The sequence below is a fragment of the Erythrolamprus reginae genome, chromosome 3 (genome assembly GCF_031021105.1).
Source record: "Erythrolamprus reginae isolate rEryReg1 chromosome 3, rEryReg1.hap1, whole genome shotgun sequence".
NCBI classification, from domain to species: domain Eukaryota; kingdom Metazoa; phylum Chordata; class Lepidosauria; order Squamata; family Dipsadidae; genus Erythrolamprus; species Erythrolamprus reginae.
In genome coordinates, this window is record NC_091952.1 from 175,733,451 (window position 1) to 175,752,412 (window position 18,962).

At 37.4% G+C, this 18,962-nt stretch overlaps 2 protein-coding genes across 3 annotated transcripts in view; one reads left to right on the forward strand and one right to left on the reverse strand.

Moving 5' to 3' along the window:
• BMP6 (bone morphogenetic protein 6) overlaps window positions 1-1,633 on the forward strand; it is a 101,335-nt gene extending 99,702 nt beyond the window's left edge. For both annotated transcript variants that reach the window (XM_070747224.1, XM_070747225.1), the window contains one exon: window positions 174-1,633. In XM_070747224.1, the coding sequence (XP_070603325.1) occupies window positions 174-323 (150 nt within the window). In that variant the 3' untranslated portion in view covers window positions 324-1,633. The remainder of the gene's footprint in view (window positions 1-173) is intronic.
• The window catches only part of TXNDC5 (thioredoxin domain containing 5), a 36,052-nt gene continuing 18,570 nt past the window's right edge, over window positions 1,481-18,962 (reverse strand). The window contains exons 5-10 of the mRNA XM_070747226.1: window positions 17,145-17,260; window positions 12,232-12,318; window positions 10,561-10,677; window positions 9,781-9,863; window positions 4,664-4,793; window positions 1,481-2,997 (exon numbers count right to left, since the gene is read on the reverse strand). Coding sequence (XP_070603327.1) covers window positions 2,875-2,997; window positions 4,664-4,793; window positions 9,781-9,863; window positions 10,561-10,677; window positions 12,232-12,318; window positions 17,145-17,260 — 656 coding nt within the window. The 3' untranslated portion in view covers window positions 1,481-2,874. The remainder of the gene's footprint in view (window positions 2,998-4,663; window positions 4,794-9,780; window positions 9,864-10,560; window positions 10,678-12,231; window positions 12,319-17,144; window positions 17,261-18,962) is intronic.

The window sequence follows — 18,962 nt, forward strand, 5'->3', positions numbered from 1 at the left end:
TTGAGGGACTAAATCAATGAAACAAATGGCAAGATATTTCAAGAAGAGGAAAGAAAAATCATGCATATTAGCTTTAAGAGATCTTAGTGGAATGGTTAGATATGGTAAACAGCCGCTGGAGAAGATAATGAGAAAATATTATGAGGATTAATATTATCCATTTCTTTAAACAGGTTCACCTAATGAATCCAGAGAACGTTCCTAAACCATGTTGTGCTCCTACAAAACTTAATGCAATTTCAGTCCTTTACTTTGATGACAATTCCAACGTCATTTTGAAAAAATACAGGAATATGGTGGTAAGAGCTTGTGGGTGTCACTGACAAAGTATCCTTACAAGACGCAGCAAAAAAGAACATCCAATGCTTCTGGAACAACAGCATTTGTGCCTTAAGAAAGAATAACGAAAAGGAAATAATTCTGTTACTACTTGTTAAGTATTTTCACACTCATTGCTTTTTGATCTGATAGTTTTAAGTAGGTCAGAACAAGTTATAAAATATGGATCCCGTGAATACAAAGAGAGATGTGACAAAAGTAACCTAATGTTTGAACTACATTTCAGCCTTACTCAGTGAGCATCCTTCACATTTTGGATAATATCTCAAGAAGAAAACAGGAATCTGTCTAAGAAATAAAAAAGCACAATTTTAAGTTTAAATTACAACCAGATAGAAGTTAACAAAACTATCTTTGCTTACCCTTAAGGCATAGAAACCAAATATGTGAGGTCCTGGAAACTACTGCAAGAAAATGTCTTCTGTTTTGATGAACTGTTTCACTCAAATTGCTTCCCTTAGAAGCTAAAGACAGCTTTTATACATTGTCCTTTGAAATAAGACATGCCTCTTGGTTAAGCTACCATTTTGGGAAGAAGGGTGTATTTTACAGTCAAAATTATCAGACAGATAGGAAGATGCATCTGTGTTATTTTCAAAGGCATTTTCTACAGTTACATTCTATTGCTGAATTCTGACTTTCTTAGTGTCGTGGCATCACCATAACCAAGCGCGAACATGAACCCACAGTCTATTCTTAAACAAAAACATGCAACTCTACTGAACATATGGAGGAATTGAGGAATTTCTAACTACATGTTTTGGGTTTTTGAAAAAAAAAACAGTTTTCCTGAAATGGGAAAGAAAATGAATCGTACTAAGTTTACTAAAGAAGAGACACTTACCTGATTGCTCTTCAGAATAATGTAAGTTGACAAAGTGGAAATAAGGCAAAGGTGCAGTGGAACTGCTTTATATTTACCAGTAATAATGGGGCATATTCTTAATTTGAGAAAAAATACATCTCAATGGTATATGAACTTTTTTCTAATGTCAGATTCCAGATAAATGCCCAGGCAAAATTTCAACAAAGTGCACTTCCCTTTGACTACTTTGCATTTTAAGAATATTTTTGTAAATAACTAAAGATATAATTTATTGCAGTCATATTAAGTTTGATGTATCATTTAGTAAGACCATGATTTTTTTTTTAAAAAACTTTTATTCAGAAATTGTGTAAACAATTGTACCACTTGATTTTGTACCAGAAACTCATGAGTTACAACTTAGCCCGCTCGTAAGATTGTGCTTCTTTAGGTTTTTAAAATGAATAAAGGCTCCTTTTAAGGCAGAAACATGTGTTGATTTCTCTGCCATATGTGATTAGCCCTTTCAGTTAACTTCCACAATTCGCAAGGAATTTTTTCCAGCTTTGTTCTGGAAAAATTTTCTAGCCTTCAAAAAATGAAGGACAAACAAGTACAAACACAGAGCATCTAGACATGGCTATGAATATCGTATATCTTCTGTATAGACCTGCAAATAATGACCCGTAACTCTGCCCCAGAAAGATGGCAATAATCCATATGCAAAATAGATCAAGATTTAGTTGCTATAGTTTGATCTTGTATCACTACTTGCACAAGAAAGTCTTTGGCTTTAATTCTCCCTCTTAGGGCATATTAAATTGGAAACAGGATTGAATGGGGCTGTAGAATACATAAACCTACAAATCATCTAGAAAAAATTGATGAGCAAGTTTGATTTCTTTGTTATTGTGGACCTGGGAAAAGAGTGTTTTTCATAGACTTCTAAAGTTGTTCTTGTTCATATGTAAATATGGATCCTCGCTAATCCGAATTTGACAAGTTGGAAATAGAGTGATAATCCTCACCCAGTACAATTTGATTTAATTAATTAGATTTATAGGCCGCCCTTCTCATCGCGGACTCATTTATGTTTGGAATTGAAATTAACATCAAATCTATGTGAAGACAGCCAAGTCACGTAATTTAGTTAAATGGAGTGTTGGGCTTAGCTGAGAGGTAGCATCGTCCAATATTCAGACCTAGGCAGTACCGTTAATGTTAATTGCACTTCCTCATGAGAGGAGATAACAGAAAGCAAATAGCCACTGATAACTTCATAAGTGTTTGTGCTTCTGTGTGCTTTTCTTTAGAATCTCTTCTGATTTGGTTTCCGAAGAAGATTAAACTTTGCAAATTTGATGCAAACTGATATTGTACTAATGCGTTATCTGCAGTGAAACTAATGTGTTCTGATGTTAGCTTTTTTTTCCCTCTTAATTTTTGTTCAAAACACATTTTTTTTCATCATAGGACAAGTGGAAATTCATTAATGTAACCAGTACCATAAATACTAGTTCCCAATTTGAACAGTTACTGTTTGTTGTAACCTTCCCTCAAGTTTAGCAGAGTAGATAATAGGAAATACAAACATATGAAAAGATGATGCCACGCTTTAGAATATCCAGTTCCCTGCATGACTACTATTGGAAATCCAATAACATTACCATGATTCAACTTCCAAGTTTACTGGACCCAGCTAAAGAAGCAGTAACTAAGCAGGTACATTTTTACAGTTCATCCTTGGATTGTCCCAGAACAAAGTTGTGTAGTGATTCAAGATCTCTGGCTCCTGTGTGTTCACTTATTTTCTCACCACTACGGAAAAGCAAGAGTGTTGGGTAGCCATTGACCTTCAGAAAGAGAAAAAAAAGAAAACAGAAAACACCATCATTTTAACCTTATCCCTTTGTTCAGCATCTGTTCATTAGCAACACCCATCCATCCCAATTATTCCAGTTGCATTAAATGCGATTTAGTACATATCTAAGGCATATTTAAGTCAACCTAAATCACTGTTGCTTTCTTCAGCAGTAATAGATGTTGTTTGTCTTGAACATCTTCTGCCCTTTGTTTTAAGTACTTAATGCTATAGTCCTAGGAATTGCCCAGAAGTCTCCCATCCAAGTACTAACTAGGCCTGCCCTTTTTTAGGCTATTCGAGTTCTCCAACATATTGACCTTGTAGAAGAGGTGTGAGGAAACCCCTGAAATCCCAGTGTATGCCTTTGACAATAAAGCAGTAAGACTCATTAAAACAGAGATGGGTAGCTGTGGCCCCTGGATGACTTGTGGACTTCAACTCTCAAAATTCCTGAGCCAGCTGGCTCAGGAATTCTGGGACTTGAAGTCCAAAAGTCATAAAAGTCCAGTCAACAAAGCAGTGGAAGTGATGTGCCGGTGCCTGGAGGCTGTTGGGGCCTGGATGGGTTTCAACAAACTCAAACTCAACCCAGACAAGACGAAGTGGCTGTGGGTCTTGCCTCCCAAGGACAATTCCATCTGTCTGTCCATTACCCTGGGGGGAGGGAGACTACTGACCCCCTCAGAGAGGGTTCGCAACTTGGGCGTCCTCCTCGATCCACAGCTGACATTGGAACATCATCTTTCGACTGTGGCAAGGAGGGCGTTTGTCCAGGTTCGCCTGGTGCACCAGTTGCGGCCCTATTTGGACAGGGAGTCATTGCTCACAGTCACTCATGCCCTCATCACCTTGAGGTTCGATTACTGCAACACTCTCTACATGGGGCTACCTTTGAAAAGTGTTCGGAAACTTCAGATCGTGCAGAATGCAGCCGCGAGATCCATCGTGGGGCTTCCAAGATTCGCCCACGTTTCTTCAACACTCCGTGGCCTGCACTGGCTGCCGATCAGTTTCCGGTCACAATTCAAAGTGTTGGTCATGACCTTTAAAGCCCTACATGGCATTGGACCAGAGTACCTCTGGAACCGCCTGCTACCACACGAATCCCAGCGACCGATAAAGTCCCACAGAGTTGGCCTTCTCCGGGTCCCGTCGACTAAACAATGTCGTTTGGTGGGCCCCAGGGGAAGAGCCTTCTCTGTGGCGGCCCCAGCCCTCTGGAACAAACTCCCCCCGGAGATTAGAACTGCCCCCACCCACCCTGTCTTTCGTAAACTACTCAAGACTCACTTATACCACCAGGCAAGGGGGAGTTGAGACACCTTTCCCCCAGGCTTTTTTTATACTTTGTTTTATGTTTGGTATGAATGTGCTGTTTGGTTTAAAAAAAAAATAATGATAGGGTTTTATATGTTTTTTAATATTAGATTTGTTCTACTACTATATTGTTTTTATTACTGTTGTGAGCCGCCCCGAGTCTTCGGAGAGGGGCAGCATGCAAATCTAATAATAACAATAATAACAATAACAATAATAATAATAATTTTTTTTAAAAAAAATGGGCGATAGTTCCCCACTCCTGGACTAAACTAATAGCCATTAACAATTTCAATGTTTAGTATAAATTCTGGAATACTATCTAGCCTTATGCTTACAGAAAATCTTTTGCAGACATTGCGTTCAGAAGTGCAGTCTACTTCTGCTATCTTCACATCCACTGGTCCTGGAAAGTTCCTTTTTGAGAGGTTCTCCCATACGGGAGCCAGGTTTTTACAATGTCCACACCTGAAATAATGAGTAAATTTTATTTCGGTTTTGATGGTTAATGTAAGAAATAGCTTTTTAAAAAAGAAGTAAGAAAACTGAAAGAAAACCAAGTTTGGACATATAACAAAACAATCTGTTAGTAGTCACACAAGAAGATTAAATACAGATATAAATATGAAGCCTTTCATACAATCATATCTGATGATAGAACATTAACTTAAATCACATTTACTTCATTAGACTTAAAAGAATCACCACTCATTATTCATGACTACAGATATGTATCATTCTACCAAAGGTTCATAAATATTCAACCACTCCCTTTGAATGTGACAAGTTCATTATGAAGGATTAATATGATACAATTGTCCTAATTTTGCAATGTTTCTTATAAAATGGAAGTTTGGAGAGTTTGAAAATGTTTCTGAAACACAAGACCTTCATGTTTGGGGAGGGAGAGGATCAATAAAAAGCCAAACTGTTTGGAAACTTGTATTTCATCATTTTGTCTTGCAATGTAAAAGTAAACTACTTTAACAGCTTTTATGTTATTTCAGATGCTATCATATAATATCTGAGTTAAGGACTGTCCAACCTTTAAATATGGAAATAATGTATCGTTTAAAAAACCCCTTTTTCTAAGGTACAGTGGTACCTCGGTTCTCGAACCCCTTGGTTCTCGTACAATTCAGATACCGAACAAAATTTTCAGCAAAAATTTGCTTCGGTATCTGAACAAAAATTCAGATACTGAACAGCCACAGAAAATTTTGTTTATTATCCGAAATGCTACAAGATCTGAGGGGACGGGATGAGACGGAATGGGAGTCGGAATCCGACACGCCCATCCTGGCTGCCCATTTAACAGCCTCCCAGTCTCTAGTCTAAGCGTTCCAAGCTGTAGGAAGGGTGGGGACGGCTGCAATACCAGCAGCTTCAGGGGGCTCCTTTCCTCAGTGGTTCATCTTGTTACCTGTAGGCAGCTGCACCAACTTTCTCCTTCCCGGCGGCGGTGGCGGCTTTCCATCGAGCAGCAGCGGCACCAGGAACGTCAGCAGCTTCCCTTCCTCATGTGACGTTCCCGGCACTGCTGCTGCTTGAAGGAAAGCCGCCGCCACCACTGGGAAGGAGAAAGTTGGTGCAGCTGCCTACAGGTACAAGGTGAACCACTGAGGAAAGGAGCCCCCCCGAAACTGCTGGTATTGCAGCCACCCCCCACCGTTCCTATAGCTTGGAGTGCTTAGATTATAGAGCTCCCCAGATCTTTATCCCATAGGAAATAAAGGAAATAGGGGCTGGGAACCAATTAAATCCATTTCCATTATTTCCTATGGGATAAATTAATTCGGTACTCGACCAAATCGGTTCTCGGCCACACTTCTGGAACAAATTGTGGTCGAAAACCAAGGTACCACTGTACTTTAAAAGAACTTAAATTTCGTTGAATGGGATGACAAAGGCCTTTCTCTTACCGCTGATTTATTTATTTATTTATTTATTTATTAATCAGATTTGTATGCCGCCCCTCTCCGCAGACTCAGGGCGGCTCACAGCAGTAATAGTACAAAGCAAACAAATCTAATATTTAAGTTTAAGTTAATTTAAAACCCCAATTTAAAAACCAATCATACATGCTAGCATACCATGCATAAATTTTATAAGCCTAGGGGGAGGGAAAGTATCAATTCCCCCATGCCTGACGAGAGAGGTGGGTTCTAAGGAGCTTACGAAAGGCTAGGAGGGTGGGGGCAACTCTGATATCCGGGGGGAGTTGGTTCCAAAGGGTCGGGGCCGCCACAGAGAAGGCTCTTTCCCTGGGTCCCGCCAAACGACATTGTTTAGTTGACGGGACCCGGAGAAGGCCAACTCTGTGGGACCTAACTGGTCGCTGGGATTTGTGCGGCAGAAGGCGGTCCCGGAGATATCCTGGTCCGGTGCCATGATTCTAGCACAGTGATGACGAACCTATGATACAGGTGTGAAAGGTGATATGCCATAATGTTTTGAGGAACATGGCAACGTTCACCACCTCCTGACAATTATTCTCAAAAGCATGCAGCCTATTTTCACGCTACATTTGGAAGTTCACAAGAATGGAGTGTGCTCTGTGTGGCCTTCTGAAAATTGGATGAGAATGGGGTGTGCATGCAGTTTTGGGTGGCTGCAGAAACTGTGAAAGAGCCTTCTATGAAGATACTTCAAGAAGAGGGGCTTCATGCTCATCAACACAAAGACAACCCTGCCCAAAGGTAAGCGGCACATGTCAGATCCTGGGTAGCACTGGGCTATGGGGGCAATCGTGATGTTTCCTAAGGCTTCTGGGTCCTGGGAGACAGTGTGAGGCAGCCTTTTTGAAGAGCCGCAATGGCACAATGGCTGAAGTTGAAGTTCCGACCTTTACCTCAGATGCAGCTTCAGTGCTACTACTGAGCAGCCTAGATGGGGGGGGGGGGATTTATTGTTTTTCTTGTTGCGGGAAGGGGGTTGATAGCTTAATACAGGGGTAGGCAAAGTTGGCTCTTCGATGACATGTGGACTTCAACTCCCGGAATTCCTGAGCTAGTATGAGTGGATCAAGAATTCTGGGAGTTGAAGTCCACAAGTCATAGAAGAGCCAACTTCTAGTAGAGTCAAATTAGGCATTCGCCGCTCAGAGTCCATCAGGAGTTGGGCGGCCTATAAATTCAACAAAATAAATAAAATTAATTTTCTGAATTTTTGACACACACAGCCCAAACATTTACCATGACTGCTCTAGCATAACACTAAATTATAACAGGCAGAAATAAAGCATCTGTACATCTATATACAAAACAGTGCATATGCCAAGTGCATGATTAAAAGTTACAATATACTGTATAACTTCTCAGTCGCTCAACAGCAATTAAAAATGAGTGTTTCTATGCTTAAAAGTTGGTGAACCAAGCTAAATATATAGTTGTGGATCATTTTCCTCAAAAATAAATGAACAAATATACTGCTTTTGACTCTTGTTTTGCTGGGTTCTCTACCTCTAGTTTTAGGGCTTGGGTGAAGAACATATCACATTTTAGGTCATAATAGTGCAAACATTCAAAAGGTTCACAAATTTTTAATACCACTGTGTTCTGTATATGCTTGATATTTTGTAAATTTAGATTTATTGTGAAGATTATTCTCTTTTAAGCTGCTAGCTGCCATTTACTAGCTTGATAAAAAAATACATTTATAAATAAGATCAAACTAGTTAAATAGTTAAAGTTTAATAGTTAAAGTTTAAAGAGTATAGTTACAGTTAGGACTAAACTTTATCAGAAATACCTCAATCAATGCTATATAAATTCTAATTTTTTTTGCAAATAGTTTATTGAGAGTGGCACTTGAAAATCTGATTTATTTTCTATAAATTTCCTCATTTGAACTGTTGCATTATGGCTACACTCCAGGAAATCTTAAAACAGTTTTATGAACTCTGAGCTACATCCAAAATCTAAACTATATAAATTCTGGAGTGATCACATCTACAATAAAAAGCACTGGAATAAGTATTAAAAAAATAATATTCGTCTTACAAAACAATTTTTACAAACTAGCAGTTAGAAACTGATTTTAACATGTAAATTATTAAACGCTCATGACATCTAGCTTGAAAAGAATTTATTTCACTGTTCCATCTGTTCCCTATCATCTCATTACGGGCATGTATATATTGAAAGCTACTAAGATAAGATGAACTTCTTCTTACTCAGCTTAATGTAAATATTTAGTTAAAATAAACAGCAAAAGTAACCTCCATACACTCTTGGCTACTTAAACATGTAATAGTTCATTAGGAACAGGGAAGAATGTGGCCCAATTTCATGCCATCATAACTTTCTAAGTGAAAGATACACACACCAATTCTCCAAAGTTCAGTATTTCTTCACCTATTATAACTTGTATTGTTTAGGATGGGTCACATTGGAACCTTCAGACGATATGAATATGAGAACAAATGTTACGTATGTGCACAAAATGGTCTATTCTGAATTAGAGGATGATTCAAGCCATTTGAACAGATACAAATTTAGATCTCATTATAACCAGGCATGCAGTCACTAAATCCTGAGCAAATCTTAGACCAGTTTACAGATTCATACTGAAATCACTTGATCATTCAAGTATAGGTTGTTATTACAAAAATACCAACAAAGTTAAAGTTTATCAAAGTAATGCATTGAATCCAATGTAATCAGAAGCAACCCAATGAAATCAGTGTCATCCTTAATTAACTCCTACTATTATTATAAGACTAAGTCTTGATTCAATCAATTACTTTTAGCAAAGTTAAACTATCTGTATTCATTATCATGCAATGAATCTTTATAAATGTGCATGTGAATTAGCCTTCTAAATGCTCATATAGCCCTATACTTTCTGACATGGATATAGACTAAATTAAATCCTATACTTGCAAGGGAACAAACAATTCTCTGAGTTATATGCAGCTGGATAACAGGAAAAAACAACCCCATTCTTAATTCTCCTTCAGCTAAAGTATGTTACAGGCAATCTTGAGGTTCACACAGTATGTCAACCCTCAAGAAGTAAACATTTCAACACTGAAATTTATGAGTGGAAGTGACACAGAATTATTTGAGTAGACTGTATTAAAACTGCTAACAAAATAAATGAGGAAAGGAGTACTACCTGAGGACCACATTAAAACATTACAGTGGGGTGAGTACAGAGAAGACTACACTGCCCTTTTAATAAAATTAAACATAATACCTAATACTAAACTGCAACCACAAATATTCATAGCTATCAAAAGTTAACTATGGGTAATTTCAGTTCATCGCAAGGATCCCACTGACATCACAAGAACAGAAACAATTAACTATACATAAAACTAATCATTTATTCTATGCTATATTTTCCAATTCCAGAGGATGAAATGGGTAGCTTCGTTTGTAGAATATGCTCCACAACAAAAAGAGAAACAGAAGTTAAATACTTGTAATATAGTTCTTCTCTGAAAACTTACCATGGAGCATAAAACTTGATGAAAGTGATCCCATTAGCCACTTCTTTATCAAAATCTTCTTCAGACAGGGAAATAACTTTGCCCTATCAAAAGAAATGAAAGTTACAATCAAATTGCCTTACCCAGGATCCTAATTATAAGCCCTTTATTGTGGATATGCAACATTAGTAGCTCCAGGAACAGTATAATGCAAAGGGAAATAGAATGTTCTAGAATTCTCTGGAACATTCTGATCCCACACTGGCAAATTTTTAAAAGTCAAAGTGATGCAATATTTTCCTGTTTTATACCCACTGTTGTTAAAACTGTGTGATAGCTAAACAGATGATGAATTGACAATTATGGAAATGCTAATAAACTTTTTACTGTTTTTGGTCCAATGATCTCTCTGTTTTCCCATTGTTCTTCTTTTCGGATAGTCTTGTTTATTGTGATCCCGTTCCCCTCTGACCTGTCCATTTGTATATACCCTGTTACCTTGCTGGGTCACATACTAAGGCAGAAAATATTTCTGAGTACCTCAACCTGGCAACAGAATATGATGTCACAAGGATAATGACCCAGTTTTTTTTTTTAAAAAAGCAGTGACAATTTGTTACCATCCAACAGGAAGTAAACATACTACATTTAAATATACATACAGTATATGAGTAGCTTAAACAGAGAGTGGATGGGGAACTATAGACATATATTTGGAATTGGGTTAGAACCCTAGTTTAGAAAGTAATTTTAGCGAAAGAAAAAAAAATCTTGTTAATGCCAGAACCTCCAAAGACCTACCTCAGAATTTATTTCTGATTCAACATCATTCGTGGATTCCTTTGTGGGATCTTTTACCCACATTTCAATATACTCTTTCAAAGAGTCAAAATCTCTCTTTCCTTTGTATTGATCAAGCTGAAAATCAAACCACAATTATTACTAGCTTAGCAAACACTTTTTAATATCCCATTAGAATATGATTATGTTAAATAGTTATTGCAGGATACAATAGCCGATAAATATATTATTTTACCAATGGCTTTGATTTAGCTGGATTTTTAGCTTAATTATTTTTATAAAAACCTTGAAAATCTGAATGTATTTAGAACGATTCTTTGCTGAACAACCCTTGAGGGAGTCATACTGAAATCAGAGTTTGGTTTAATTGGGTCTAAACAGATATTAGGAAAATCAAGACTGGAGTTTTTATGGGCGGGGGATGAGACCCAATATTTTGACTACAGTTGTACATGGGCAAAAGGAAGAGGTTTGGTTTTTTTCTTTGCTCCAAGGAAAAGGAATCTGAAATGGCAGAAGGAGAAAATAGTGCCAGAATATAAAGAAACTGGCTTAAACTAAAGAATACATTCAACAGGTAGAACAATCGTACTATTAGGCCTTTTTGAGGAAAAGAGCTAAGATCTCATTATTTCAATGAGACCTCTTCATTTATGTTCTGTCGGGCTCTCTGGTAGACTCCTCACGAAAATTCACAGGTACATATTTCAGACACACACACGTTTGAAGATTCAAAACAATGTTCGTTATAATGAAAATTCACTTAAACTAAGCCCTCTTTTGGTATAGCAAAGAGCACTCGTCTCCCAACAAACTGGTAATTGGTACAAGTCCCTTATCAGTCCTGTGATACTTAGCTTGCAGCTGTGAGGCAATTCACAGTCCTTCTTCTTTCACAAAGTGAAACACACTTTGCTCTGGTTTAGTTTCAAAGCGGGGGAAAATCAGCACACAAAAGGTCAAACGCAGCAAAGCAGGCACGAAATACAATGATCAGATAATCCTCCTCAATGGCCAAACCCAGAGGCTGCTATTTATAGCAGCCTCACTAATTACCACAGCCCCACCCAACCACAGGTGGCCTCATTTTCTTTGATAATAATCTTTCAGTTGTTATTGCCTATGCATCGCTCTCCGCATGCGTGGCTGTATCATTAACTCTTGTTCTGAATCCAAGGAGGAGCTAGATAATTGATCTCCTTCTGAGCTGGCTGCCACACTCTCCTCCTCCCTGTCACTCATGTCTTCTTGATCGGAGGAGCCTTCATCAGCAGATTCCACCGGGGGGGGGGGGGCAAAACAGGCCTGCAGCATGTGGATGTCTTCCCCACATCCACAGTCCTTGGGGCAGGAGCTGGGCCACAGCTAACCACAGCAATTTACATCTTGCCTAAAGGCTATCATTACCATGTTTTATCTTCCTAGTGAAATCCAGAGTTCAGAAAAGATTGCTTTTGTAAATTCAGCATAAATAAGATTGGAACTCTTACAACAAAGTTTATCTTTGTGTAACATGCGTATGTGTTATGATTCAATAATATAAAGATTTAACTTCAACAACTAGAGTGGCAAGGTTTTCATAATCACATTTGAGATAGGCTGGAAGATAATCTACTCCAAGCAATCGTGTACAAGTAAATCTATAATAAGCCCAATTTGCAATTTTCTTACCTTTTCTCCATCTCTGAACCAAAGCAGAGTTGGATAACCCCGCACCTTATATTGTGAGCAGATTGAAGTATGCTGTGTGCAGTCCACCTAGGGATTCAAGATTTTTCTTTAATCCACAAAGCCCAATATTATAGTGTAAATTTATACATTAAGTACAGTGTTCCCTCGATTTTCGTGGGTTCGAACTTCGCGAATAGCCTATACCACGTTTTTTCAAAAAATATTAATTAAAAAATACTTCGTGGTTTTTTTCCTATACCACGGTTTTCCCCACCCAATGACATCATATGTCATCGCCAAACTAATAATTTTTGCAAATAAATAACAAAAAAATAATTATTGTTAATAAATAATTATGTTTATAAATATCAGGATCACTAAGTGTCTTATTCAATGGTGACTACCAGTAATAATGGTGAGTAAATGGTTGTTAAGGGAATGGGAAATGGTAATTTAGGGGTTTAAAGTGTTAAGGGATGGCTTGTCCATAGCCAAAAATGGTGTATTTACTTCTGCATCCCTACTTCGCAGAAATTCAACTTTCGCGGGCGGTCTCGGAACGCATCCCCCGCGGAAATCGAGAGAACACTGTATATCCTTATTATCCGTTTTAAAATATTTAAATCCATACATTCAACTGTACAAGTAACAACTATTGAATTGATGTACCGTAAATGAAAGTGGATGTTGAATGGAACTAAACTTATTAGAAATGGGGTTGGAATAAAGTACATATTTCTACACTTATACGCTTCCAATTTCAAACCACAAAAGAGGAAATAGAAAAATTGCCGGCTAAGACTAGAGTGGGGGGAAAAAGGAGATATGTAAACTCAATACAAAAACTAAATTGATAATAAAATCAAAGAACAAACATGAGATTCAATGTTTTTTAAAAAAGCAAAAAATATGAGTAACTTTTAAAACAATTTTTGTAAAGCTCCATAAAAAGCTTGTCAAAACCTAAGCAAAAAGAGTTTCATGCACAGAAAGCCAGGAAAGGAAGAAAAAACACGAAGAAGATGAAAAGAGCAAATGATAGTAGAAATTTAGACGTTTGATATTTATTGAATGGAATGGAATAGGGGAAACAAGTAAAAGATGAGTAAGGTTGAAAATAAAATGATAGAGATGTAAAGATGGAGTCGTCTAAATCTTGTTTATATTCTTTACACTTTTCAAACAAACATTGTGACTACTGATAGATCTTTTTAAAACCTAAATATGGTAAAAAAGAAAAAGCTACTAAAGAGAAACAAGGTTACACGTAACATTTAAACACACCAACAGAAACATTAAATGAGTTAAGAAAGCTATAATGAATTGAAGCGGAGAATCAAGCAGCCTGGAAGACAAACAACAGCGCAATAGCATGGCATGAAGAGTGTTGTTTTAAAAAGAAAACAGCACATTTTCAAGCATTATAAAGATAATAGACAGACCTCAGCTAGAGTAGAAATGTGAGCCAAGCAGGGCAAAGAAGAATCAGAGAGAATATGCCCAAAACTCAACTTGCAGAGAAGACTGAAGAATGAAGTTGGGACTGAAAGAGAAAAAGAAGATGAAAGTGACAATTTAAGGGGAAACAAATCCTGTCTTGTAAGTTTGACACAAATGAGTGAACAACCTCCAGAGCAGAAACAGGCCTAATTTAACGGAAAATCTTACACAAACTTTTGTGTTTCGAGGCAGCGTATCACTAAATATCATACTTGGGGATATTTGCCTTCATACAGAAGTTTAATTGTTTTTAAAGAAAATGTAGCTAGATTCAGCAGATATGTATGGTTGTTTTTTGTAATACAGAATCTGGGATAAAATATACCTGGAAAACACTGTCTAATGATAAGCAGGTAAGGACTAATGAGGAAATAGGATTATCAAAAGCAAATATACAGTAAGTTTAAAAACCAACTAAGATAAACATTCAAGGACCCTGAGCGGAAGCTAAAGCCCATTAAAAGAAATATAGTGTTTGTTTAAAAAATGATAGGAGGGAAACCAAGAAAATGTCAATGAAATCCAGAAAATGAAGCAAAGGAATAAAGAATGAAAAGCTATATCAAAGGGTAAGAAATAATCAAGGAGAATAAGAGTTGATAGTAATTATTCTGATGTGACACAGTTAATATAATTAGAGATATCAAACAGAGTAAAATCTCCCTCAAGGCAAGTTACAATCAATACATAAAAATGATAAGAAACCTGGAGTCTAAATATTTAAGAACAACTTAAAATTATTAAAGAAAAAAATTAAACTAATGGTTCAAACTGAAACATAAAAAGTAAGATTATCTAGAAGATTAGGTAAACGTTAAGTGTTTAATTTAAAGTTATAGGGCTTTGGGAAATAAAACAGAGTTTTTCTTGGGGCTAGAAAGTAAGAAAAAAGGTATGCCTTTCTGGGAATCTGTGTACAATATTCTTAGCAGCTGCACCCTACACCTCAATCTGGGTGGGTGGAGGGCATACAGAAAACACGCTCCCAGGACTTGGTGGAATATACAAAATAAGATACTGTGATCCCAAATCATGAAAGACTTAACAGGTTTCTACCTAAAATGGATCCCAAAATGAACTGAGACATTGTGAAATATTGGGATGATTTGATCCTTATACCTAGTTCTTGTTATTTCTGTAATTGCTGTACTTTATACCAGCAAATATTTTCAGACAGGGTTTAAGAGCACTGCTCAAACTGAGATGGTAGTTTTCTGCAAACAGAATATAAAAAACTGCGAACGAAGTCCAAAGAGAATCAACTCTCCTTATAAACGAGTGATGAGGGGCAAGAGTAGAGAGGGAAGGTGACTTGGCTATTGTATAGTCTGTTGGCATCCTTCAGCATTAATGGCACCCCAACAAAAGTAGGGATGGGAACCGAAGAGAAAAGTTGGTAGCAGAACAATCAAGGTTAAGGTATGAACTACAAAACAATATGATTTAAAATGTAATTAGTAGAATTTATCACAATAAGAAAGGGATGAGAGCAAATCTTGAAGGCAAGGAAAATGTTAAGTAGAGAATCATATGTGGGGAAATAATTAAGAATAAGAGCTAGAAGTGGAGAAAGATAAATCAGAAAATGGACAGGAAAAAGAAATAGTAGCAATTTATGAACTAAAATGAAATTTAAAAAATGGAGAAGGGGAAATAAGTAACTAAAAACTTACATAAAAATAAAACGAGTCACCCCATTTTTCATAGCAGGAGCACCCTAATCCTTGAGAACATTAGAAGCAGAGTTGTTGAATTATCAGCTGCAGTATACATATGTATGTATGTACCGTGTTTCCCCGAAAATAAGACCCTGCCTTATATTTTTTTGAACCCTGAAATAAGAACTTGGCCTTATTGCCATGCGCTTAAAAGCCTGATTGGCATTATTATCAGGCATTGTCTTATTTTGGGGGGAAATAGGGTATGTATGTATGTATGTATGAATGCATGTATGTATGCATTTAAATTGGGATGCTGTCCAAATCTAATTAACTCTGAGTATCTAAATTTATTAAGCACAGAAATTACAGTTTCTATCTGACCAAAACAGGAAGAAATTAATTAATTTACTTTAAAGGCAATCATTTTTCTGTTGCCTAATGCTTTGATAAAATGAGATCAAGCAAATATATAATACTTTTAAGCCCATTGAACTCAGTGGAAATAGACAAAATTACATACTTTAGATTTCAATAAATTTTAAAGCAGTTTTCCTAGTCCTTGGGGACTATAAATCCTAAACCATATGGCTCAAACAGTGACTCAGCAAGAAAGAAAATAGGTGAGGGGCAACATAAAGCAAGAAAAAGAAGTTAGCAGAGAAAAGGTTAAAAAATCACCAGCCCCAAACTGCAATTTTTTAAAAAGGTAAACATTTTTTTAAGGGGGCTTTCTTATATATGGCTGGGATTTTTTTCTCAGCTTTAACAGTGCACCCCATTGAATACTCAGGTTACCAGCAGGTTCCCCACCACCATCACCATCATCAGAAAGCCAACAATATAAATGTACAGTTGTTCCAATACCTACAAGCAAATGCCTACAATGAAAACAAGAGCTCTGCCATGAAAGTAAGCCTGCAGGACTGGCCCTTTTTCTTCTTTAAAATAACAATGCCTATGGTAGTCCTTTCTCAGTGTTAACTACTCACGAGATTTCTTACAAAGAGTAGGAAGTCCTCCAGGATAAGCTGTTTGCTAAAGCTACTTCTCAGGAAGCCCAGGACTCAATCAATGAATCTCAAGCAAATGTGTTTTGACTAATACACAAGGCCCCAGTAAGGTCAAGAATTATGGTGGGTAAATAGCTTGCATGAAAGATTCCAAAAAGGGAATTGATTATGGTGGGTAAATAGCTTGCATGAAAAATTCCAAAATGGGAATTGATAACTCCAATTCCAAAATGGGAATTGATTATGGTGGGTAAATAGCTTGCATGAAAGATTCCAAAATGGGAATTGATTATGGTGGGTAAATAGCTTGCATGAAAGATTCCAAAATGGGAATTGATAACTCCAATTCCAAATGGGAATTGATTATGGTGGGCAAATAGCTTGCATGAAAGATTCCAAAAAGGGAATTGATTATGGTGGGTAAATAGCTTGCATGAAAAATTCCAAAATGGGAATTGATAACTCCAATTCCAAAATGGGAATTGATAACTCCAATTCCAAAATGGGAATTGATTATGGTGGGTAAATAGCTTGCATGAAAGATTCCAAAAGGGAATTGATTATGGTGGGTAAATAGCTTGCATGAAAGATTCCAAAATGGGAATTGATAACGTTCATTGTAGTCTACGAAGCAAACAGTGTTGCTGTTCTTCTTCTTCTTCTTCTTTTTTGGCCAGGGTTACTCCCAAAGTAATTCATTTTCAACTTAAGAAGACTGAACTGCCTTGCCAATCAAACTTACCTTTCCAATCGTGACAAACTTTGACCGTCCAGGGTACAGAGACAACTGTTCCCAAATAGGTGCCAATGCCTTGCAGTGACCACACCAAGGGGCATAGAATTTGATGAAGTGATCGCCTTTAAAAGAAAAGAAGGGTTGCAGTACTCACACAAAACAGAGTTTATTCATTCATTGAGTTATTACGTATCTCTCTTCATGCAGTAAAGCTTCAAGAAGAGGCGAGGCAAGGCTTTGGCTTATACCATATTTAGATTCCCATTCCCAAAGAAGCACCTTTGATTTCCTGCATTACACACTGATCTTCTAGTTTTATTTATTTATCATTTATTTATTAATTAGATTTCTTTTTTTTAAATAAACTTTATTAATTTTTCATAAAAATTGACAGACATACATACAAACATTTAACATATAGTTGGGGCTGCAGTTTCCCCTCTTATCTTAGAAGTCTATTTTTTTACAGAAAAAGAATACACTATTAATACCTTAAATCAACATACTAATTTGAATGAAAAGAAGTGTTTTGTTCAAACCTTACAATAAAAAGAATAATTTGATTTCTCTGCCGCCCTTCTCGAGCGACTCAGGATGGCGTACAACATTGAATACAATAATATATAAGAAATCTAAATAACTATAAAAGATTATGGAAATTTACTAAAAAAAACATTTTTAAAAGACCCTTGTACAATCACACCATTCATCCAGTCCAATCAAATCAAGTATCGGCTGGAGACAGTCTCATCACTCATGGCCCCCATGCCCACCGGCAGAGGTAGGTTTTTAAAGCTTTACGAAAGACCGGGGGAGTATGTATCTCCAGAGGTATTTGGTTCCAGAGGGTTGAGGCCGCCACAGAGAAGGCTCTTCCCCTAGGAAGTCAACATTGTCTGGCGGACGGGACCTGGAGAAGGCCGACTCTGTGCGACGTAACTGGCCGCTGGGATATTTATACTTAATACTCTTAATGATTTACTCTGGATTTCTCCATCCTAATAATTCACTAAAAGCAGAGTATTTGTTTGGAAGTCAGCTTTCCAGATCTGCAACTTGTAACAGAGTTCCCCAACTTTTCTGGCTTTGTGCCCCAGCCCCCCGGGGGTGGGGGTGGGGCAGGAACAAAGGGGATGCTTCTATGTGAGCAGCAAGCAAGTATCCATGCAGCTCCATTTGCACAAGCAGCATGGACACGTACCCATTTGTGCAAATGGAGTGCGCTACACAATCACTAGCAACTTGCCCACCATTTCTGCAGCCGTGACCCAAGGACCGCTGCCTTATAAATATGTATCTTTTCGAAGTTCTCAGTCAAGTTTCTTCAAATAGCAGAAATTAACGCTGAGGTAGCTTAATGCTAAAACTTTTCATTTAGCTTCCAATTGATATTCTGCTTTAAATTTTATAGATCTGCTTGAGTGGATGACAAGCAGCAATTGCTGGTGAAATCTCAGTGGAAATAAAATCTTTTCCAACTGTGTTGCAATAATTTATTGGGTGGCATAAATTTAATAAAGAAGAAAAGCCATTCAGAACATCATTCCGAACTGAACTGCCATTCACACCACAGAATAGCCAGCCGTTGCTCCCACTCCAGCCTTAAAGTGAGAAATGAGTAGGATTAATCACCACTATGGGTTCAAGCGAGACCACAGGTCAGCACAACACGTAGAACAGTGATAGCTTATCTTTTTGTCATTGTTTGCCAAAAGCAAGAGCACATGCAATAGCATCCATAATGCAATGTGGGCTGCCCCGTGAATGCGTGACGACCCCCCCACTTTCCCTGCCCCATGTGCATGCACAAACACACTCCCCCCC